The 24,231-nt window shown below is 41.6% G+C and overlaps 1 protein-coding gene across 10 annotated transcripts in view; it reads left to right on the forward strand.

Annotated features, from left to right (window-relative positions):
• Positions 1 to 24,231, forward strand: part of DOCK3 (dedicator of cytokinesis 3) — a 184,947-nt gene that overhangs the window by 136,180 nt on the left and 24,536 nt on the right. For 8 of the 10 annotated variants that reach the window (XM_027886464.1, XM_027886466.1, XM_027886470.1 and 5 more), the window contains exons 27-40: positions 1,135 to 1,233; positions 3,343 to 3,437; positions 4,902 to 4,977; positions 5,647 to 5,747; positions 6,007 to 6,065; positions 8,355 to 8,503; positions 10,761 to 10,846; positions 12,683 to 12,709; positions 12,829 to 12,924; positions 14,398 to 14,458; positions 14,948 to 15,041; positions 15,713 to 15,861; positions 20,280 to 20,366; positions 21,957 to 22,061. In XM_027886464.1, coding sequence (XP_027742265.1) covers positions 1,135 to 1,233; positions 3,343 to 3,437; positions 4,902 to 4,977; positions 5,647 to 5,747; positions 6,007 to 6,065; positions 8,355 to 8,503; positions 10,761 to 10,846; positions 12,683 to 12,709; positions 12,829 to 12,924; positions 14,398 to 14,458; positions 14,948 to 15,041; positions 15,713 to 15,861; positions 20,280 to 20,366; positions 21,957 to 22,061 — 1,284 coding nt within the window. The remainder of the gene's footprint in view (positions 1 to 1,134; positions 1,234 to 3,342; positions 3,438 to 4,901; positions 4,978 to 5,646; positions 5,748 to 6,006; positions 6,066 to 8,354; positions 8,504 to 10,760; positions 10,847 to 12,682; positions 12,710 to 12,828; positions 12,925 to 14,397; positions 14,459 to 14,947; positions 15,042 to 15,712; positions 15,862 to 20,279; positions 20,367 to 21,956; positions 22,062 to 24,231) is intronic. The other 2 variants (XM_027886467.1, XM_027886474.1) reach the window with 1 other exon arrangement.

The following is a 24,231-nucleotide window of genomic DNA, read 5'->3' on the forward strand; positions in this document are numbered from 1 at the left end:
TCCAGGACGAGAAAGGTCTCCCTCTTGTGAGGGAGCAAAGTGTCCCTTTGCTCCTGCCATTTGACTCACTGTTTATCACATGCCACCTCTTAGAGAAAAGCACACCTCACTTCCTCATGAAGTTCAGCCCTGTAAAGTTTACTGGGACAACCTGCGTGAAAACTTCTGGGTAGATGCTTGAGCCAATTAGAAAGGAAAAAAAAAAAAGAATGGGCAGTCTCAAGTCTAAAATCCCCTGGTATTTGTTCCTGAATTTACACATCAAGCACAGACTAGATACTACTCAGAATGTAGTTTGTGTATTTTACAAATTAGTTGCTCGTTGTTGCAGAAAAGAACAGTGTTGTGCAAGGGCCTGGCAGTCAAAACACCCAGTACTGATGTTCTTGGCAGTGCCTTGCTCGTTCTCTTGGACAGATTGCTTAACTTCTCTGTGCTTTGCTTTCAGATTTGTAAAATGGGGGAGCTCCTCTTTGGAAAACACTTTGGGATGCTGTGGTAACTGGTTAGGGGGCATCTGCTTTACAGGGCACAAATGTAATTGTAGCTCAGCTTATCCAAACTGTTCTTGGGGTATCTGACTGCAATCCTGTCGGTGCTGCAGCTGTGACAGCGCAGAACTTGGTGAACACTCATAAGCCATATATTTACAAGACTGCAGACACCTTCTGTAGCCCAGCATGATCCCGAGCTGTCAATGCTACACTGGTCTGAGTGTCTGAGCCAATTAATCCCAATAATTCTGGTATGGCATGAGCTGCAGTCACACCTCTGATAGACACTGGTTATTAAGAACCTGAGAAAGTTGATTGTCAAAACCTGCATGCTTGGAGGGTGATTCATTCACGTCTGTATTAATAATTTAAAATTATTGTTCATGAGACTGCAACATTTATTAAAAACCCTTTAAAACTGCCATCTGTGGAGGAGCCTCTGAGAGGTGTATCCCTGTGTATTAACAGTAATTCAGGAACTGTTAACCTGCAGTACTTTTAATCTCTGCATGACAGCTCTCCCCTCACAGGCATTGGGGCCATTTCAGACCCCTCCCTTTATCCCTTCCCCCGGGTTAAGTTGTTTATTTATGACAGTTCGAGATTGTCTGAATCAAAGAGTTTCTCCTTTGGTCAACAGGGAGAATATGTCTCCTGCCTTTTGTCTCTGCTCCGTCAGATGTCAGACACTCACTTCCAGCACTTACTGGACAACTTCCAAAGCAAGGATGAACTGAAGGTACACCAGGATATGATGTTTGTAGGGCGATTCCCTCAGAATGGGAGAGCAGAGGGGAATCTCTCCAGCATCACTCGCTCTGCTGATCATTCCCAGCCACTGGCACTCTGTTCAGGGATCTTCCTTTCGCTTTTATAATCAGAGATGTTGTGTTGCAAAAAACATTTAAGACCACAGGGCACTGAATTAGCTTTATAACAGCAAATAAAGTCTCGAGATAGATGTAGTTTGACAGAAAGGATATCGTAATTGTACCATATAGAACACACTCAGAGGAACAGGGGTTTTTTAATGCTGTGAATGTGAAGTCAGTTGTTGTAAAGCATTTTACTAGATGTTCAATATGCATTGGAGCTTTCTTACAAAGAGCATTGATTTTATGCCAAAAGAGAATTTCAAGCCTTTTGGGGGCTACAAATGTCTCTAACAGATGAAATCTTTTTTGGGAAAGCAGTAACCTTAGCACTTCACTTGCTGCACCCTTCTTTGTGAACATTTACTTAAATTAAGGCTCTCCAGGAACAGCAGGGGTTGGGGAGGGGTGCAAACCTTGCTGGTGGCTTTTTGCCTCTGACATTTTGGAATGGCACATCTCACAAAAGCAGAAACCTTTTACCTCAGCTTCCATTGGGAGGAGTATCTCCAGTGACAGCCTGTTTAAAAGACAGAATAATCTTATAAATAAAGACAAGCTTTTACATGAAATGCTTTTGGTTAGCATGGCACTCACTAAACTATACACAATAAGAACAATGGGATGTGGCAGGAACTTCTGTTGCCTTAAGAAATGAAATGGAGAAACAGTGAGGAGTCCTTTCTGAACAGACTTTCAGCTTCTAAATGTGTGCATATAGAGAGGCTGAATAAATCAGGGAGATGAATTTGGGTTGATAAAATTCTACTTTTAGATTGCAGGGATCAGTGTACCTGAAGTTGATAGCTGTCTGAGATTACTACCTTTCTGGTGACTTTCATATGGTTCACAGGAAAATGATTTGGGAAATTAATGCCTGTTAAACTCCTATATATTTTAAAAGCTGTCTAAACTATAGTTCTTATGTCAGACCCATGAAAAAGGTAATTGAACTGAAATTTGTCTTTACACCCATAAGAACAAACACTGTTGTATCTCTGATAATCTGAGGGTGTGTTCCAGGAGAGGAACAAAGGCTGAAGATTTTATATCCAGGTTTTTTTTCAGCTCTCAGTTGACCTAATAAAATATATTGCTTTTTTTTTCCATTCAAATATTGCTATAATAATATTTTCAATACTTTTTCTGGCATGGAAAGGTATTATATTCACTTATCACTGTTACACAAAGGGCAAAATAAGGCCAGAAGTCAAGGACCTTCTAATGCTTTGCTCTGTGCTCAGGATATTAATCACACACCCCCCAGAAACCCTGGGCAGTTACTTTCTGTGCCATCATCATTTTATGTGGAAATACAACAATAAAATCGTAATTTGCAAAAACTGGGCATGTTTAATCCTCACTGTTGCTCTGTACAGACACAGAGGAGCAGGTAGTCAAAAACCAGAAATGTCTTCAGGTTTGGGTTTTTTTTTTGGAAAGCAGATACTCACCTGGATGTGTTTGAAAGCTCTTTGCTTCTCCATGTTGCCAGAAATGGGGTTTTCAGTTACTATTTTAAAAAGAATGTGTAGGAGTTTTGTTGGGCTTGGGTGTGTGGTTTGTTCTCGAATTTGTGACGCAAGTGCAAAGGGATTTGGACAGATGAATTAATTAAATGAATGCATAAATAAGTGATCATGAGTCCAGTATATTTGAAAATAGCTGCAAACTGACACTGGAACTCTGGGTGATAATGTGAGAAGTCGTACACAATTATGCACATAAGGAAGATTTTCATCTCACTGCAGAAGTTAAGATTTAAAAGAAGTTGCAACTTGTTCAGTACATATTAGATGCAAACAAAAGGAGTAGAGCCATATCCAAAAATGCATTGCTTCCATTTTCCAGGTGAATGGCCTTGCAACACAAAGCTCAAGTGGAGCACACTTAGCTAAATTGTCTTTCTTGTAGTCAAGAAAATAGATTAATCTGCACTGCTGGGGATGTTTAATTTTTTTTTCCCCGTGTGACAGGAGTTCCTCCTGAAGATTTTCTGTGTGTTTCGGAACCTGATGAAGATGAGTGTCTTTCCTCGAGACTGGATGGTGATGAGGTTGCTCACCAGCAAGTAAGTAGGGAAGCAGGTACAAGGTGTTGACATTCTGTAGCAGAATTTGGGCAGTTACAACCTGTGATGCTGTGTTTCAGCAGGCTGGGATCAGGACAGGAATTCTGGAGTGCTCATCCTCATTCTGCCGTTATTTTAACACTCTGGACCAAACCTCTGTATTTGTTCTGTTTGTTAAACTCTACCAGTATTCACAGACATCAAAGAGTTGGAAGTTAAAAGGCAAAGATGAGGGAGCTGCCCTGAGGGTGAGGGGCACAGCAGCTCCCGCAGCACAGGGTGAGGACCAAGGGCTGCCTCTCCCTCCCCTGCTCAGGGAGTCAGATTGAACATCTGTGCCTTCCCACAAACATCACCCATAAACCCACCTGGGGGGAGGACTCAGGGGTTTTGGAAAGGGAGGGGCAGAGCCCAGCGATGGCACCAAAGCATTCCATCCAGAGATCCTGCTCAGTGCAGTTATTTCTGCCATTGGAATGCTTCAGTTTGTATCAATTTGCTTGTGAGAGGTTAATCTCTGTGCTGTTTGGATTGGCAGCAGTGCTGAACAAAGGGTGGCTGCAATTATTTAGTAGCTTCCTTTGCTGAACTGGCTGTGGAATTACCCCTGACTGAAAGATAACCGGGGGTTCCCACTACAAGGAAACCCCCTGGGAGTGTTCCTGAGGGCTGCCTGCCCAGCTGAGCTGAGTGCTCTGTGAGTCCACCCTGCTAATGAGAGGTGAAAGGAGTGCATTTCAGGATTTCAAGCGTGAAGATTCAGTGAAGTTCTGTAGGCAGAGAAAAATCCACCTGAAAGAGCAGCTCTCTCAGATGCTGCACGTTATCTGTTCCTTTTGGTGTTATTTTGCCACAAACCTTTACACTCACAGGTGTATTCAGAAGTGCTACTGGAGTATTGCTTGCATGTGAATGGGATGTGCTCGCTCCTTTGACACTATTGTTGCCTTATCTACGTGGTATTTATTAATTCCTGAATTTATCACGTGCCTTGATTGCCTTTCACTAAAGTGTATTTAGCCACCAACCTTGACTTGAATGTGAGGCCAGATAAAGGACCACTGTACAGTGAAGAACAAAGATAGCTCCAACTTTCTGAGTTGCTCTTCTCTGAGGAAAAAAATAAATCTTTCTGCTTAAAATAGGAAGAAAAGGAGTGTCGTCTTCCATTTCGTTGGAGGTCATAGGGCCCAGCCATGCAAAATAGACATGATATTAAATGCTTCTGTGTGAATTTCAAAAGCTACAATAATGGTGAAGGTTCTTAATCTTGTATCACTTAATACAAATTGTTCATTGAAACACAGAAAGAAAGGTGATTTCTGTGCAAATCTCACTGTGATTACACAAAGAACACTCATCTCTGTACCTGAAGTTAAACCAGCACCACCAAGCACTGTAAAATGTTGTACTCCAGATTCAGATGTTCTCTTTTTGTTTTCTTCTCTTTGCTTTTGCCTGCAGTATCATTGTTACAACAGTGCAGTACCTGTCCTCTGCCCTGCACAAGAATTTCACGGAGACAGACTTCGATTTTAAAGTAAGGATTGATTCTCAGAAAATGCTCTGACCTCTTTTTAAACCAGCAGCAATAAAGGAGCAAGAGCTGCTCTCTGCATTAGCTGATTGTATTTGCAGCATTTCTGTGGGTGTCCGTGAGGAAGATGGCCTGATAAAGGACAGGGCTGGGAATCTGCTGTGGAGTGGAGGGGAGGAAGAACAGACACAGCGTGAGATCCAATCAGGGAAAGTGAGCCCTTTGTACAGGAGACAACTGTCCCCATAAGCAGTGGAGCTAATGGCATGTGCTGTCTTCCACACTGATGGCTGATGGAATGTAAACTCAGGCAATGCTCTTCCTGAAGTTGGGGTGTTAATGGTCTTCCTCTCCCAAGGGTTTCTCATTCTGGCTGCTGACAAAAAGGGTCCTTGTGTCTGAGGTAGTTGAAGATGGGCAGCAGTTCAGTGTTAGGAGGGCAAAGCTGCCAGACACATCCCTGGGGACATGTGCACACAGTAGGGCTCAAGTTTTTTAAGTTAATAGGTTTTAAATAATCCACTGGCATCCTTAAGAGTTTAGTATCTCCATTGTAAGAGACATAGTGATTAAGTTAAGTGTTGATTACAAAAAGGAGCATATGTCTTTCTACACTTGTTTAAAGCTTAGTCCTTGGAGTGTGATGTTATAAAATTCTTTCCCTTGTCACAGGTCTGGAACTCTTACTTCAGCCTGGCAGTTTTGTTTATTAACCAGCCAAGTCTCCAACTAGAGAGTGCCACACCAGCCAAGAGGAAGAAGATTCTGGATAAGTAAGGACATGTTTTGTTGGGTCGCCACCTCAAAAAGGAGACTTTCTCCTGTGATTTATTATGGTGCTTGGGAGTGGAAGTGCCTGGGAAATAAACAAGTAGATCTCCTAAAACTGTGTTCAGTCAGGTTGTTTGGTATTCTTATGTTGACATAAATGTGAACTGAATGGTTTTTTAACAACTGGATTATTAGTTTTTTTCACATCACTGCCTTGCCAGCTTTTGTTGCATGGGCAGTTGTGTCTCTCTTCTCTTTCAGGTACGGTGACATGAGAGTGATGATGGCCTATGAGCTGTTCAGCATGTGGCAGAACCTGGGTATGTTTTCCCCCCTCTGACCTGACAACCAAAGCCAAAGAAGGCCCCATTTCTGTTGGATTTTCTTTTCTTTTCGTGGCGTTACAAAACCCTCTGTTTCTCTGAAGAGGTGTAAAAGAAGGAAGCACTTCTCTTGTTCCACTGAAACCCTCCTGCACTGTCCATCATACTATTTATTCAAAATAATTCATTCTTAGGAATTTGAATGCTTTCTTCTCAGACGTGACAGTGGCAGGGTTTGGTTGTTTTGACACATCAGTGACAGATTTGTTGTATTTGCAAATATAAAATCTCTTTGGCTGTGCTGCAGTCGTGTTCATATGCAGATGCACTGTTAACTCTGACTTTTCTCTGACCGTGGCTGTAAAGCAGGGATTTAATTTTTCACAGCTATAACCAACTTTATAATTTTTTTTGATGATTCAAAATTACAGACCCACAGAATCATTTAGGTTGGAAAAGACATTAAAGGTCATCAAGTCCATTAACCCAGCACTGCTGAGCCCACCACTAGGCCATAGCTGTGTGTGTTTGGTAATACAGCCCAGCAGGGCCATACAGGAAAGCTGCTTTTTTGGTGTCTTCAGGTATTTAGTATGCATAACAAATTCTGTGTTACTACTTTAAAAATTAAAATAAAATAAAAATAAAAACAAAACAGAAAACCCAACCCAAAACCTATGAGAGCCCTGCCCACAATAATGCAGTGTTTGTGCTGAATTTTCAACTTCTGCAATTCATTTGGCCTTTTCCTAGATATTTGGATTAAGAAATTAAACGTTACAAAATGGGAAAAATTTATATCTCTCCACAGGTCTCAAAAGGTAAATGGAAGTTTTTCACCTGGGACGAGCACTTTTAGAAGTGTGCTGAGGCAGTCTTGGTTTGGGTAATTTAGGATTTAGAAAGGTCAAATAACAACTGAGCTGAATCAGAGCAAGTCCAAATGGGCCAGTATCCTGTCTCCATCAGGGACCAAAAGGAATACCTGTGGAAATGTTTGAGAAGGAAGCATACAGTATTCTAGACAAAAACAGCAAAATGTCTGCTGATAGAGATCACAAATACAAAGAACAGGTGAATCATTAAGAGGGCAAAGGAATGATACAATTCAAAATGGATAACTTGCTAATGTGGCTGCAATATATTCAAAAAGCCAGGAATGAACATTTAATGTGCAGGAATGCAGGTAGGAGTGCCGTTCAAGAAAACAAAGACTACAAATGTATCATGCTGGGAGTCAGCTGAAGGGGAGCTGCCTGTAAAATGGCACAGGTAAAACACACACTGTAATCTTTGAGAAAGTCTGCAGGAATCTTGAGTAAGAGAAGAGAAACCACATTAGTGCCACAGTTTTTTTTCATAAGTGTACTTGATCCTAGATGAGTTTGCCCAGTCCTGCCTTCTACAGCTTAAAGAAACAACCAAACAAAAACAAAGCCAACCCACAAGGAAGGCAGATTGGGCAGGGTTCAAGCAACAGCCAGGAAGAAGACTCTGGAAGCAAGAAAGTGTCTTCTACTGTGATGAATAAGCCTGGTCTGTCTTGCACAGCTGAGATGATGCAGCCAGAGCTGGTCAGAGTTCCAAAGCATCTGTGTGGGAACAGATGATCTCAGATAACTCCAAGATAACAGATCCAGTAACCAGGAAGTGATGCTGCACAAACTCAACTGAGAAGAGAGAAGCTGGTTTTAGACATGTAGATACAGATATTTGTCACTGAATGCTGTTCCAAATGTGGCTCTTTTGAGTTTCTGCCTGTGACTGTGCAGTGAGGTGGCACAGAAGAGGCTGTCAGCAAAATGCCTCGGGATTCTGTTGGAGCAGCAATTCCACTTGGTCTCAAGTCTGCTGGGAAATTGGAACTGCCACAGCACCAAAGGATGAAGAGCTCTGTAGTTCTTTGAAATCTAAATGTGTTCTATTAACTACCATTGTTCTCACCAGCCCTTTCAAAATCCTCTTCATGAATCAGAAGTATCCCTGCCCTCTTTTCCCCCAGTTATGTTTTAGTTGGGTTGTATCTGACAATTTGAATTCCTTTGCAAGTAAAATGCACTGACAATTCTTGCTGAAGGCTTTCTCAGTGAAATTAAAAATGCTCTTAGAGACTTCACAAGGTGTAAAGCAAATACAGATTTTTCATTCCTTTCAGGAAAAGAATGTTTGGTTTTGTAATGCTCATGCCTACTACTTTGTACATGTCATTATTGCAGGGCTTCTCTGTTTTCTTAGTGGCAGATAACAAAGGCTTTTATTTAATGACATTTGCTTTGTGTTGTACAGGTGAGCATAAGATTCACTTTATTCCGGGAATGATTGGCCCCTTCCTCGGTGTTACACTTGTGCCACAACCAGAAGTCCGGAATATCATGATCCCCATCTTCCATGACATGATGGACTGGGAGCAGAGGAAGAATGGCAACTTCAAACAGGTGAAGGCACTTCCCAGGCATTCCCAGTATTCCTTTTTTTTGCTCTGTCTGTCTGCAGTGTCCAGCTGGAAGCAAGGAGTTTGTATTTGTTGACCTGTTTCTGATTGTGAAGACGTTATCGAGTAAATATATATAAAACCAGAAAATTTAAAGCATCATTCACAAAACCATTACAAGACTCCCAAGATTGTTTAACCAGTGCACTTCAGAGCAAACTAAACTGAAGATGGGGAAGAGGGAAGATGTGCTCAGCACATCAGAGATGGGGGAAGGGGGAATTGTTGTGAGTGCTGGGCTGTCACTGCTCCCACTGGTTTCACTTAGATTATTAGTCAGCCATTAAATGGGCCAGACTGAGAACCAAAAATGGAGATGTAAGGTTCAGCCAGTGTTTTTGAAAACAGTGATCTCTGCTCCTCTGTCTTCAGTTTCCAGCTAGGAAGTGGTATTGTATAATTAGATCATTATACCGTGCTTTGAAACAGACTTTGGAGCTGTATTTATTTTAAGAAACTTCAGCAGCTCTCCTGGAAGGGTTAAAAGTCCAGTGACAGCTCTGCAGCTTCCACCTGCTGTGAGCTGTGATTGCAAATCAGGGAGAGAAATCTTCATCATTCTGTTTCCCAGTTGTGGTCAGAGAACTGCTTAAATTTTCCACTGCAAAACAGATCCTGAAGTGCAAAGCACTGATAATGAAGGAGTGGCTTAGACTGGATCCTCAGATGACAGTGTTTCACTGTCACTGTGCTGGGGCATGTATCTGCAGAGAAGTGCTCTGAAGTAGTAAATCATCATTAAATTACCATGATTCATGGGATTAATTATTATTCACACAGTCATTAAAATGCCAGATCTAATCTATCATTCCAGGAGAATAGCAGACCTTTCCCATAACCTGATCTATTAAAGGCTGTGTGGAAAAGGAGCTTCTGTTTTTATTCCTCTTCAGCTCCCTTGATTGCTACTGTTGTTATTATTTACTACTGATATTACTGCAGTAGCATTTGATCATGGTCCTCTTTTCACTTGTTTTAGCATAACAGCAGAACAGTCCCTGCTCTGGCATTTACAGTTACAAGCACTTACAGTCATCTTCAAGTTTCTGGACCTGTTTATATTTTCTGTATCAAGATGAACTCTTCATAATCTTCATTTAATTTTTATACTCAATAATGTATTCCGAATAACAGCTTCAAGAATATTTCCTAAATTACCTGTGGAGCAAATTTCCACACTTATTTTATGAAGCATAACTTTCTAAGGTTAAAGATGGAATAGTCATCTCTATTACTCAGAATTAAATAAACAGTCAAATAGCACAAGACATAATAAACCCCATTAACAATGTCTGCTGGAACAGGCAGTTATTTGCTTTCCAGTACAATCCTGGATAACTGGACACAGGAATTACTGATTTCTGTCAAGTCATTGTAGATCACAAGCAAAGGGAGGGTTTTTTTAATTGTGAGCTTCTCTTCACCTTTTGAATACTCAGCTGGTTGTCAGAAAATATAAAACCCCTGGAAATTAATTGTCAAGCCTTTTTCATTTTCCTCAGTAGCTCATGTTTTAACAAGGTTGATTTTCAGCGAGGCTGGGTAACAACGCAGTCTGATTCAGGGATGAACTCAGGGCTCCCTTTAATGATTTCAGCAGTGAGAGCACCAATCCATTTGTGTGCCACTGGGTGAATTGCTTTTCCTTCTCAGCTGAAAAATATAGAGAAGCTCAAACTGTGCTTGTCTTTAAATAAAACCAAGCCATATTCCTGCAAATGGTTTCAACCTTTGGGAACCTCTGTCTTCATTTGTACTGAAAGGGTTTTTTCTGCAACATTTCCCAGACTAATTGAAATTGTTTTGTTTAATGTTAGATACATTGATTTCTGCACTTGAATCAATTTTATGAGAATATCCGATATCAAACTTGATAATAGGATGTATTAGATTTAGGGTGGGAATTTATATGTATTCAAAACATTTCTAAAAGAAGAGAATAGTAATGCTGCTGTGGCCCTTTACGTAAGTGTGAAAAGCAAATGTGTCTTGTAGTCATAGAGAGGCTTGACAAAAGAGGGTTTAATCAACAAAGAATCTTACAATATAATGCCTGGATGGGAAATGAGTTACTCCCAGCAGAAGCAGCACAGCAGCCCAGTGGTGATGGACAGTGAGCTGTGGGACAGGATGCAGTTTTCCTGGGGTACTGGTTCACTGCAGGTGTGTCTGAGCGATTGATTCGATCCCTTTTCCTGCAGGTGGAGGCAGAGTTGATCGATAAGCTGGACAGCCTGGTGTCCGAAGGAAAAGGTGATGAGAACTACAGGGAACTCTTCAGCCTGCTGTAAGCTCTGCCACTCTCTGCTCCTCTGTTTGCAGGGCCAGTGAGAGTCAACAGCACTGAGCTGTCAACCCCAGCACTGATCTCTGAGAGGGCAGCAAAGGGCCCCCAGCAGGTTTTCATGGCAGGGCTCAGGAAAGTAGAAATGCATCACTTACATCAATTACAGTTCTGAAACAAATATAAACCCCCTAAATTCTTTGTGTTCTTTCTGTGACATCTAAGATCAGGCTGCACAGGTAAGTAGTTCTCATCCTCCTGTCAAAAGCTGATTTGCTAGAGAAGCAGGGCCCTTGTTTCTCCACAGCAGTAAATGAAATCCTGGCCTCAGGGTCCTTTAAAGACACAATGCACTCACTGCAAGTCAGGCCTTGTTGGAGCAAAGGACATTTTCCTCATCCTTTTCTTTTGCTTCTTCCAATTTTTGAAGGCCACATTTGGGTTGGTTCAGCAGTTGCAGGTTGCTCTCCCCAGAGTCCATCATGACACTGTATTTCCCCTCCCTTTCACACTAACAGTTTGTACCCACCAGGATAAACTTGCAGCCTTTATGTCTGACTTTGCACTTAGTTATCTTTGAGTCCTGATCCATCTCAGGATTTCATTTCCAGTGATCCTGGTTTATTTCAGAAGGGCTGACTCTGACAGTCCAGAGCAGTTAACCCAAATCTGTTAATATTCCAGTGAGCCAGAGGGATCATTAGCAGGATTTTAGCCATATATTCCAGACAGTTTTCTGTGCCCCCCAATAGCACACTGGCCGTTTGAGGCAGGAGCTTCTGTTTTGCCAGAACCAGTACTTGTATTTTTGAATTTGCAGTTGCACATTCATTCATTTTAAGCTAGATAATGCTGCCCTTCCTATGTGCTTATCCTCAGGGAGTGTGTAAATGTATTCAGTTTGAATTTGTGTATGGTCAGCCCTGGGAAGCCTGGGACCTTATGAGTGCAGATAACACAAGGCTATTTCAGGGATAAAGAAAATATCAATTTTTTTTTTTAATTCACCTCCAAGAGGAACAGTGTGCAGTTCCAGTTGAAGACATTTGTTACCTGAAATGTTAAGAATTCAAGGACTGTAGCTTGTTACTTATTTTTAGATGATGGTGACAGGATGTATTACCAAGAAACACAGCCTGGAATTCCAGCAACCTGTTAGTTTATATTTACCACTAAGTGTTCTGAGAACAAGGTGAGAAAACAATTTGAGGAAACAATTTGACAAATTAATCAATGCTGTCTGAAAAAAAAACAGTTGAGCCTGAATTCTACTGTCTCAACTACACTGGTGAAAAGGGAGCTGGCTGCCTTGGCTGGAAATCATCCAGGACAGAAGAGTTTGCCTGACACCCAGCAGAACTTCTTTCCTAGAAGTGGAGAGTTCTTTGACTGGAAATTCAGTTTCAGGAAACCAGCATTTAAATTTCCTTTTTTTCTTCACTTTTAAAATATAATTTTCAGTGTTTTAGCCTCCTCTCATCCCTCACAGCTCTCTCCCTGAGATGGGTGCTTGCTGTATTGTCTAATTTGCTAGGCAGGAACAGGTTGTCTTTATTTCCAGTTTAATTAAATTTTGATTCAGGGCTGGTTGGTTGGTTGCTGATTAGAGATGAAAGTTTACAGAGGGTGAGCAAAGAAGAGGTATTTGCAGTAGTTTTAGACTCCTTTCCAATTTCTGACTGCTGTTACCAGTGTTTAAGCTACAGGTAATAATGTGGGAATCAAGTCTTGCTGTGAGTGTTCCTCTTTCCTGTCTTTTAAATGGCAATGTGAGGATATTTTTCCTTCCCCTGTCAATTCTGTAATTTCCTTGTCTTTGCTTCACGCTGCCTGGAGTAGAACCCAACTATTTGGGCCTTATCCCAGGTAAGATGATAATTCTGTGAATTTTTCTATGAGGGGGAAACCAAGTTGCCTGAAGCAGCCTGCATGCACTGTGCCATTCCCCTGGAAGCCTCACCTGCTGTCTTTCCATCTCCAAACAGTTTGCTGGAGAAGATTGAGCAGGAAACTTGGCGGGAGACGGGAATCTCTTTTGTTACATCAGTTACTCGGCTCATGGAGCGTCTGCTGGACTACAGGTACCTGGCACCACCAGCAATGGATCTGAGCATAAGCTTGGGAAGACTTGGTACCAAATTCCTGCAGGGAATATTTTTAATCTGTAGTTTTGTACTAAAGTTTGTTCAGGTTGCTACAACACGAATTCCTTCCGTCATTGAAACGATCTCACCCAGTTCAGCAAAACAGATGCTAAATGCAGGAATGATCTCCAAAGCCTTGGTGACCCAAGGGGTGCTGGATGCTCCTCCAGGCATGCAGGGGTGGAAACTCCATCTGTGGGAAGTCTGCCCTGTCAGCTGGTGACTCCTGTTGGGCAGCCTTCATTTAGTTTTGGACTGAAGTTTGCAGGCCTGGCGTGTCAATGCAGCTGAGCTTTGACTCAGTTACCACAAAGGATTTTAACTTCAGATAGATATAAACACAAGAGAGCTTTTATGCAATAACAGACAATTTGAGCCCATGTAGAACTGGCCCAGATATTTCTATCTTTAGCCTACTGACAAGAGTTCAAATAGATTTTTCTTCTGCTGCTGCTGCTCATTAAAGGTGAAAACCCTGGGACTGGGCTGGGTGTTCTGCTGTCCCAAATCCTTTCCTGAGCTTTTTAGTTTGCTCTTTTCATTATAATGCCCCACCACTTTGATCCAATCTCTTGGTTTTTTTCCTGGCAACAACCACTCTACTGTGCACAACCAGGTTTTGGAGACACTCTGAAAGGGAAAGCAGGGGAGCTGGTTTGGTTTTTTTTTTAAATGAAATTTGCTGTCAACAGAACATTGATAAACATTTTCATGCTTAATTGATTTTTAATACACAGCAGATTTCTCTTCATTCCCAGAACAGAACAGGGAACTGCACTGGAATTTGGAAATACACAGGCTTGGAGTCCAGCTGCCAGTTACTAGCAGCAGTTCTCAAGACAGTTTGCTGTGTTGTTGCTTTAAAAATCAAGTCTCTTGTACTGCTTGAATAGAAATAATTTCTAAAATATTCCAGAATCTAAATTTTGTTATTTAACTTACCTCTGAACACGTTAGAAATCCAGTCTATCCAGTCTAAATCCCTCAGGTTGTGTCTCTCAGTGTGCCACATCACAGTGGTAGCTGCATTTTTGGAGTTATTATTTATTTAGTCCCTTTGGCTGGGACTAAAACATTTACATCTGGATGAGAAGAATTTCTCATTTTTATAGTAGATCTTGCATTTAGATTATTTTTGACCACTATTCACTGATTTTTGTTCAGATTCTTGTAAGAAAGGAAGGAGCAGTCATTTCAGGGGCTTGTTCTCAGGTACAAACATGTCAGAGAACACTCAGTTCTCACATCATTTAAGTCATGAAATGGAAAGTTCTCTTGGAGGAACTTTATAAGATGAAGAATATGAGTAACTGTGATCCAGGGAGACTCTGGAGGACAAGATAACTTCACCTTTGTTTTAAAAGGACAGTTTTTGCAGATGTTTGTTTCAACACTGCTCTGCTTTCTTAGGGACTGTATGAAAGGAGACGAAACAGAGAACAAGAAAATCGGCTGCACTGTTAATCTTATGGTAAAGATGTTCCCTTTTTCTCTTTGTGATACTGTGCAATGTTTTTGAAACTGGGTTGGGAGAGTTTGGAATGGGAATCTGTGTCAGGCAAATGTAGCTTCAGAATCCAAGCACTGGGATGACAGAACAGAATGAACAGAATTGGGAGATTCCCCTGGAGGTCTCTGGTCCAACTCACTGTTTAAAACGGGGCCAAATAGGTCAGGCTCCTCAGGGCCTTGTCCAGCTGAGCTCTGCATGTCCCTGTGACAAGTTCTACAACCTCTCACACCTTTTCTTTCAGCTTTTTACTACCTTCACTTTGAAAAAAAAATCATGACACGATAAAATCAGTGGGTTGGATCAGCGTGAATATGAAAAGAATTATTTTCTTTTCAGTTAATAATGGATTCTCTTTTCAAGAACTCTACACACACACAGATGCTGCTGATTGTCCTGAGTGAAGGAAGAGTCTCAGTAAGGGTAACAGCTCTCTCTCCTCCTCCCCAGAATTTCTATAAGTCTGAGATCAACAAGGAGGAGATGTACATCCGCTACATCCACAAGCTGTGTGACATGCACCTGCAGGCTGAGAACTACACAGGTGAGCAAGGCTCGTCTGGAGTCTGCTTGCAATCCTGATGACGTTTCTTTACTCTCCCAGAGTTATGTAATGTCTCATTCATTCTCCTGGAAAAAATCTGTACGAATCACTTAAGGCAGCTGGGAAGGGAAGGAGCTGAGGTGCAGTTCCTTCTCTCAAGTGAAATACTGTTTATGCCACACAAGCACGTGACTGTTCCATTATACTCCACATTTTATATTAAAGTGTTCTGTGAGGAAGACTGATCAAAAAAATTACAGCAGTGGAATCAAATTTAGGGGAAGATTAACAAAACCACCATTATATTATCATATGCTGTATTTCCATATGGGAGTGTTGAGGGAGCACTTAGAGAGTGTAGGGACTCTAATTCTGTGTTGTCCAAGCTGGTTATGTATCTGAACATCTGACTGTGCATTTAAATTTAAAAAGTGGCTGGTACAAAGAAACTCAACAGATTTGTACCTAAAAATCGAGTTCATAGGAAACAGCTTTGTGCTGCTATTTTAAGTAATTGAACCATTTAATGATCCTCTAAGACTTTGATTTTTTTCCTCGCATTGTAGTTCAGAAATCACAGACTATTTAAGAAGCAGGTCTGTGACCTTTCAATACAGGCTGTGTTTATTTGCTGTCATTGATTCAGTGTTCCATAACTGCCTTTCCAACAGAGGCTGCATTTACTTTGCTTCTGTACTGTGAGTTGCTCCAGTGGGAGGACAGACCTCTGAGAGAGTTCCTGCATTATCCATCTCAGTCAGAGTGGCAACGTAAGGAAGGTCTGTGCCGTAAGATTATCCATTACTTCAACAAAGGGAAGGTATGCCAACTTCTTCTCTCTTCCAGCAGCTTCCTTCCCTATTCCTGACTGACTTAGGGCTTGCAAGCCATCATCTCAGTTCAGTAGTCTGGAAATAAATTTGTATCCAAAGGTTTTAGAACTTGATAAATTGCTTCTTGGCTCTCTGGGCAAAAAAAAAAAAAAAAAAAAAAAAAAAAAAAAAAAAAAAAAAAAAAAAAAAAAAAAAAAAAAAAAAAAAAAAAAAAAAAAAAAAAAAAAAAAAAAAAAAAAAAAAAAAAAAAAAAAAAAAAATTGAATCCCAATGAGAAAAGGGATGTGGGTATTTCATAATGGCATTTGGAATGGTTTGGGGAGGCCAACAGGACAAACACCAAAACATTTTGTACCTGTAAACCAAGCCTTGGATCAGCTGATGTGGCAGAATGCCAGCTCCTCAGCTTTTGAGGGGTGGGATTGCATTTTTGTAGCTGTCTGTGCAAACTGCTGTGCTGTGACTCGCTTTAGGACATGTTTGTGCTTAACCTACGCAGGCAAAGCACTGTAGGAGTCCCTTTAGTAAAAAAGATTTAAGTCCTTTCAGAGTCACTGTTATTTTAAAGTGATTTCCAATTGAAATGCAGTTCCATCCACTGCACAAGTAGAAAATCAATCTATTTCAATTTCACATATTCAGTGTGGATTTTCTACAGTTAATTATATTTTATTTCAATTACTGCAGAGGTAGAAGTTTCAGTCCCTTGTGTTGTGGTGTTTCGGGAACATTTCAAAAGTGAACCTTAAAAGTGATATCATCTGTTAGAGTATTTTCAAATTTTTCCCTTCTCTAGGAAAATTCCTACAGCTTATGTTACTGGGAGATAATATCTGTATGTGTGCCTCGGGGTTGGTTTTGCCTATGATGGCAATGACAGTGGCATTAAATAAAAATATGAGTTGGTTCGTATGGGGCTGCCATTCCAGAGGATCCTTTCCTAGCTCTGGCAGTGGAGAGTTGCACAGGCATTTTCTACAGAACCTGCAAGAGGAAGTCAGATTCCTGTGTGAAGGAAGAAATGGCCTATTTATGAGGAAGTGATTAATTAAGATTTTTGTGTGTGTGTGCGTGTCAGAATTGTTCTTTTGTAATAACAGTGCATATGGTTCTCTCTTCCATTTCAGAATTTTTCAGGGTTTTCCAGACTGTACTTAAAAAGAAATTACTGATTTGTGCAAATACTGCAGTACTGTACTGTCTGACTAGACAAAGATGATCTAGAGAGTGTGGACAGCAAGTGAGCCTGTATTGTCAACAGAAACAGGGAATCCATAGACACACTGAAGGGGAGTAAAAACTTGACAGATGTAATTAGGCTATAAAACTCCTAACAGATTACAGAGTGTTAACCTCTTGAGGTTTTTTCCCTACTGGATGTTTTTAGAATTACTTGACTTTGTGTTTTAATCCTCCTTTATTACAAATGGTAGCTGAATGATTAAATAATCCACTTGAGCAGTGTGCATGTCACTCACACTGTGGAAGTGAAAGGCTGAGAAGACAAATCCTTCTTTTCAGCCCTCTTCCTGTTGCTCTGTGACAGGGAACAGCTCAGGGAATGGAAGGAACTTGCCTCCCTCATCTTGTGTCTGAGTTTGTTCCTGCACTGCCCTGACGTGGCCCCTCAGGTCCTGCAGAGCAGCATTTGTTCTCGTGTCCTCACTTGCATTTCCAGTTAAAATCTCACGCTGTTCCTGGCCTCTTCCACCAACTGAGGGGGTCAAGGCAGCAGCAAAAGGCTGTAAAAGTTCTGCATTTTTTAGGAGGAAAATTTTCTCAGCTCAGCAGTAGGGGGAGAACTGGCTACAAGACTGTCTGGTGGTATGGCCCATGGCGGTGGGTGCAGAGCTGAGGGGCTCCCACTCTCAGTCCTGTCAGCAGCAGCCCCGTGCTGGGAAGGAACAGGGTGTTCCAAAGCCCTTTTTAGCCTTCACTGCTCATGTGCCCCTTCCTGCTGATTTCTGCCATGCTTTGAAGTGGTTTATGGCTCAGCTGGCAGCGTCTGCAAGAGCATAACTTGAAATGAAGGTATTTTTAATTCACAGTTCCGATTTTGTCTGTTCAAACTCAAGGTTTTCAAGTTGAAGACTGTGAACAGAACAGTTTGAACCCAGCTGATCACACTTCTGCACAGCAATAGCTTGAAAACTACCCAGCCCTCCTTTGTCCAGTGCACTGCCAGATTTTATTAACAAACAACTCTGAGCAGCTCCTATCCCAGCACTGCTGTGTGTCCTCCTTAGCACCAGCCACGTGCTCAGCTGAGAGCTGCTGGTGCCGTAGGAGAAACTGCAGTAAATGTCCCATGGATGTGCCTTACAAGTACCAAAGAACAAGCAAACAGATCTGAGGTCAGCAAACCAGAGAGCAGTAATGAGGGGAATTAACAGTGGAGACATTAGGATGTTATTTGAAGAGGGAAGTGACACACACAGCACATGGAATTACATATTCCACTCCTGTGCTGTGAAGATGCTACTGATGAACATCACAGATTTTAGAACTGAGGCTCCCAGTGACTTGGATATGCATTCATTTCTTTTCCTCTTAAATATCTGCAGTATTTTCCCTCCAAGAAGTTACCTGTCTATTGTGTTTCTTTACTTCTTTAACTCCTCTTTCATCAGCAGAACTCTGCTAGCACAGTGGAGTTTCTCAGGGTGGAATCCTCACTGAAACAGAGCCTGAGTTAGGATGTCAGGAATGGTATCCAGGTACATGGAGAAGAGGTGGTATAAAGAGGAATTAGATGTGGTTACATGTTGCTCATTTAATTGACATCAGAAAAGGAGCGTGAAGAGGTTCCATCTCTCAGATGACCCCAAGGGAAGACAGCCAGTGAACTTTCTGCTCCTGTCCAGAAGGCAGGTGAGAGAATTAGGTAGGCTTTAGCCACAGCATCCCATGTGGAAGTAAGACTGCTCACAGTCTGGAAAAAAAAGCCATTTATTCCTGGCCAGATGTTTTAGGAGAGACTTTTCCATTCTTTCAAGTCAACACAGATCAGCTGAGGACTGCAAATCTATGTAAAATATCTCTGTAAAGGATGGTCAGACTATAAATCTCTAAATAAATCTCAGGCCTCCCATCCTCCCAAACTGCTAATGCTGTCAGAATATCCAAATTGATTCTGGAAGAATTTTTTATTTAGCAAGTTCTAATGGAAGTTTTTGTAATTAACTGAAGCTAAAGAGTTGTCAGATCATTGGTTTTGTCTTTTTAATTCTTACGAATATCCCTTCTTTTAATAAAAAAGTTCTTACGCTTGCTGGTTGTGCTGTTCAGATAAAAAAAGCTTTCCTGGTAGTGAGGATGACAAAACAGACACTACAAATGTGTGCTTAAAGGGAAGCACTATGAAGTATTTCATACACTAAAACAGTGTAGAGATTCACTTTTTAAGTTTCTGTAACCAGAAAACTATTTCCGTATTCAGTGCTAATATTCTGCATAAATGCTGTTAATTACTGTTATCAATAATTTACAATATTATATTAATATTCTTAAACCTGAAGGTGGTAGTTTAACTCACACATTAATTTTGTTTTCACTACAGCAGGGTCCCAGTTAAAACAAGTGGCAAGTTAGCCCAGTAATGAATAATAAAAATTATCCAGTAAAGGCTCAACTGAGACCTTGGTGTTCTAAATAAGTATGGTAAGAAAGAGCCACTCCCCAAAAGGCTTCCTGTGCAGGTAAAAGGTGATGGAAGAGGAGATTTCAGTGTAAAATGAGCACTCCAAAAAGCCAAGTGAGGTAACAGGGGAGTCTTTCTCTCAGTGTGGGTGTGCCCAAAGTGGGTCTCCTCGCTCCTGGCCTGCGGTGTGATGTGTGGGGTGCTAGGAAGGATTTACTGGGTGAGACAGCGAGCTGAAGAAATGAGAGTTGCATTGGGTTCTGAGTGTGGATATTGCCCTGCAGCGATGCAGGGCTGTTCTGAGGTGATTTGTCTCTGTGCTGGGTGTTCCCACTGCCTGACAGTTCGTGCTTTCAGCGGGAAGGAGCAGCCTGGGCAGGGGAGAGCGCTTTGCTGTGGAGCCAAGCCCTAACTCCATGCTCCAGCAAAGGAGCTGTTGGGGGGGGCTTGAAGGGGTGTCTAGCAAGAAGAAAAATTGTTAGTTTTATTATCTTTCTCCAAATAAGTTCCCAGTCTCATAAATGAACTGTTAGAGCAAGCAGTATGTGTGTATAATTTCCATGGAACATATGCTTCTGTTCCCATCTTTTAGAAGGAATTGATCCGATATTTAATGGAAATTGTTTCATCGCGTTACATTTTCACATCTAATCTCTGCCATTTCATACCAAATGAATTCCCAAAATTGAGTTCCCATCATTCCTCTCAGCTGAGTTGGCAATAACATTCTGTTTGCTGTGAGTGTGATTTGCTTTGGCTTCGCAGAGCTGGGAGTTTGGGATCCCGCTGTGCCGAGAACTGGCCATCCAGTATGAAAGTCTCTATGACTATCAGAGCCTCAGCTGGATCCGGGTAAGTAGCTGCACTTCCTTCTTTGCAGGCTCTTATATCATCCCCCCGAGTTCTGCCCTCCTGTCAGAACATTCTGAATTTTAAAAATAAACATATTCCCTTTAGAGCTCCATGCATTTACAGTGACTCCTTCGCCATTGATTCGTTCTGATGACTTTGTAGGTCCACTGAAATAATTCCTAAGTCTGGTAGCAGTAAAATCCTCTGGATATATGGAGACAGCATACATACAGGAGATGGGCTCGCTATTGCAATTGCATATTTACCTGTATTTTTGCATAAAATATACTTTTTGAATATATATTTCAGTTTAATTCCAAAAATATCAAGGACAGCTTATCCCTCAGTGATATAAGATGAACAAGAAAGAAAGAATGGAGAAGGCAAATGTTTATGGCATTCTGTCAGTTTAGAAGAATCTGGTCCTCTGGTCCAACCAAACACATGATGAAATCAGGGCATATATGCAGCATTGTGCTTTAATCAGAAGAAGTCAAAGTTCTGGTTGTTATTTAAAAGCTTTATGAATGTGAAAACAGTTCATATCTCCTGTCCCCTGGGCTAGCATGCTTATATCCAAACTTGAGATTTATGCTGTGTGGATGTACTCTTATACACAGTGGTTGAAATTCTCTTTAAAAGTCAAATTTATTCTAATCTGAAGGTACCTGTCTAACAAGGTCTCATAAATTGTTCTTCTGAAGAATGTATTTTCTCCGAAGTGGCCCTGAGGAGAGCAGGGGTGACCAGCCTGGCTGTGCCCTCTGTGTGCCATTCACACCATCACCTCATTCCTTTATGCTTCCTGCAATGATTTTGGGACCTTCCCCATTTTAGAGAAGGAGTTGAGGTGTGTGGGATCCGAGCACAAGCCCTGCCTGTGATACTCTGGGTTTGGTTCCCTGAAGTGAAGTGATGGTGTCAAAGGATTCCTCTCTTTAAGGAGCTGTCCTTTCACTGCAGTGCAATTCCTGTGAGCCTTCCAGCTGAGTTGGGTTTGGCAGTGGGTCTAGAAATCCCACTGCTGATATAAATGTTAGCACAGTGCCACAAAACTAGGGACTGGAACTAGAGAAAAGTCCTTTTACTCTTTCCAACCCCCTTTTACCTCCATGTTAAACCTTCTGGTGCATGGAGCTGTAGAAGATTTAATTTTGTTTTATCCTTTTTTCATGCCCCTCAACTCAATTAAGGCAAACCCAATTGAACTGATGTAATTTTCCAGGCAGTGGTATGGATTTTGAGCTGTAGGAGAGAATAGGACCCTGTGAGCCTGTGGATCTTAATCTCAGTTTTGCTATTAATTCCGCAGTGCAAAGAAAATAACATTCAAGACCTGTTCAATTTTAAATGAGACACAACAGAAAACGTTCATATGTTATCTCCCAAAATGTGAAACGAGTATGGTGATACTCTACTCTGTTCCACCACACAGACTGGTTTAATTAATAATTTTTATCTTTAACAGAATGTTGGTCTTTTCATGAAAAATTGTGGGGTAAAAGAGTAATGGGATATTTTAATGAGTCTTGAGATTGTAATGTAGTGCAGCTTTAAGGGTCTGACAGCAGCTCTCCCTTTCCTCCACAGAAAATGGAAGCCACCTACTATGACAATATCATGGAACAGCAGCGCTTAGAGCCAGAGTTCTTCAGAGTTGGGTTTTACGGTCGGAAATTCCCATTTTTCCTGCGGGTAAGCCAGACTTACACAGGGTGTGACAAAGTAGCTGCTAAGGCTTTGTATTTTTGTTTTGGAGATACTGTGTCTGCCATGCAGTTTATTTTCCACCCCTGCACTAGTGAAAACAGCTTTCTGGCTGAACTGGAGCATATGGTCCATTGGGAATGTTCTTGGGAGCAGAGATCAGAAATTTGACTCAAGCCTATGTGTATTTTCAACAATCTGCAGATGCAGCACAAACTGCCTCTATATTAAGCAAAATGCTGTATCGCAGCAATGTTGGGTCATTACTTAACTAATTTTCATCATCTCAAATTATCACGCTTTAAAAAGTCTCACATGACAGAATTTTAACCAGCCTGATGACTCCCATCCTATCTGCAAGCAAAAATTTCCTCTCTTGAACAGAAAGCCAAACCGCTCCTCTGGACACATCATTGTCTGCTGGTGTGTACAGCATCAGCTGGGGCTGCAATCCCTCTTAAAAATGAAATTATCTTCTTTTCCTAATGAGGGATCAAACTTAAAATGGGTATTTGTTTATACCATGTCCTGTTGCTAGTTCAGAGTAAGGAAGGAATTTAATCTGACAACTGCTCCAGGAGCTGCCTGAAAATTGATGGTAGATGCCATGGAGTGTGACAGGACAAGGTAACGTGAAGCTTTCAAGGACTGGAGGTGCATGGTTTGTGTTCTTTTTAAGGGAATGGTTTGACAAGAGGTGGCACCACTCAAGTTACACAGTATGAAGCCACACAAAGCCAAGCCTTGAAAACTGAACTCTTAAAATTCCTTCTGATTATGAAGTCGTTTGGTTTTTTTAATTAGGATTTCAAGATTGGTGTTTAATTACACTCTTCTAATGGAAACACGGGCAGGGCCAGTAAAGGCAAGATGGAATTAGTCATGGAGAGGAAAATACCAGTGGATAAAGGGTGACTTCATGTTATTTGAAGATGAACAGTGGCAGTATCAGAGAATCACTGAATCATTTAGCCTGGAAAAGATGTGAGATCACCGAGTCCAACCTGTGACCAATCACCACCTCGTCAGCTAAACCAGAGCACTGATTGCCACGTCCAGTCATTCCCTGAATGCCTCCAGGGATGGGGACTCCCCCACCTCCCTGGGCAGCCTCTTCCAGTGCCTGACCTTTCAGGGAAGAAATTCTTCCTGATGTCCAGCCTGACCCTCTCCTGGCACAGTTGAGGCTGTTTTCTGTCACTTGTTAGCTGGGAGCAGAGCCTGCCCCCCGCCTGGCTACACCCTCCGTCCAGGTCATTGTAGGGAGCAAGAAGGTCCCTCCTGAGCTGCCTTCAGGGTAAACACCCCCAGCTCCCTCAGCTGCCCCTCAGAGCGCTCACAGTGCAGCAGCTGGAGCAGTGCACAACACCCTGCAGAGGATCCAAGGAAAGGACAGGTGCTGCAGATGTTTCAGAAAATGAATGACAGACAAAGTCAACGTGGCTCATGACTGTTCCTGAAATAGTGCCAGTGACTGTAGCTTACCTTGTTCAATTGTGGATCCTCAGTTGTATCTGGGACCCTCCCGGCCGGTGTGTTTGCTGGAGTTTTCCACGGCCAACCCTGACTCTTTGTGCTGTAACAATGTGGAGCCATCACCAGCGAACAGGAGTGTATGTAATTATCATCCTTGTTAATTCCGCAATTATATTTGGTAGCAGTACTTCTGATAGCAGATTACTAATGTAGCAATCTCATTAAAAGTCATCCTCCTCCTTTCTGTCCCTAATGATCCACAGAGCACACACACTGCGGAGCATGGACTAAGCCCATTAGCAGTCACATCAGCATGGATCACACTGTAAAGAGACTGGAAGCAGCTATTCTAGAGAAGAAAAAGATTTACATGGATTTAAAATCTTCAGATGGATGTGGAAGTGATTTAAAGTGATCAAATAACTCCAAGCCCTTTTCTCGTTCATTTTTCTCTTGCTGTATAGCTTAAGGCAGAAAATAACCACCTCTTTCTTGATTTTGAAGAGCCTTTGTCCAGAAAAGTCATTGTGCATGTTTCTGTGAATTCTGCATACATTTTCTAGCCTTCCTACATAAGTAAATTAAAGCTAAATTAAAACTGTCCATATCTTCCACCTACCAGAAGTTCACTTAAGTAAGGCCTGACAAGCCACATTTTGAGATCTTGTGTTGACATCTGTCT

This window comes from Empidonax traillii, unplaced genomic scaffold (assembly GCF_003031625.1).
Source record: "Empidonax traillii isolate 1590-97213 ecotype Southwest subspecies unplaced genomic scaffold, ASM303162v1 scaffold187:size1931383, whole genome shotgun sequence".
Classification (NCBI taxonomy): Eukaryota; Metazoa; Chordata; class Aves; order Passeriformes; family Tyrannidae; genus Empidonax; species Empidonax traillii.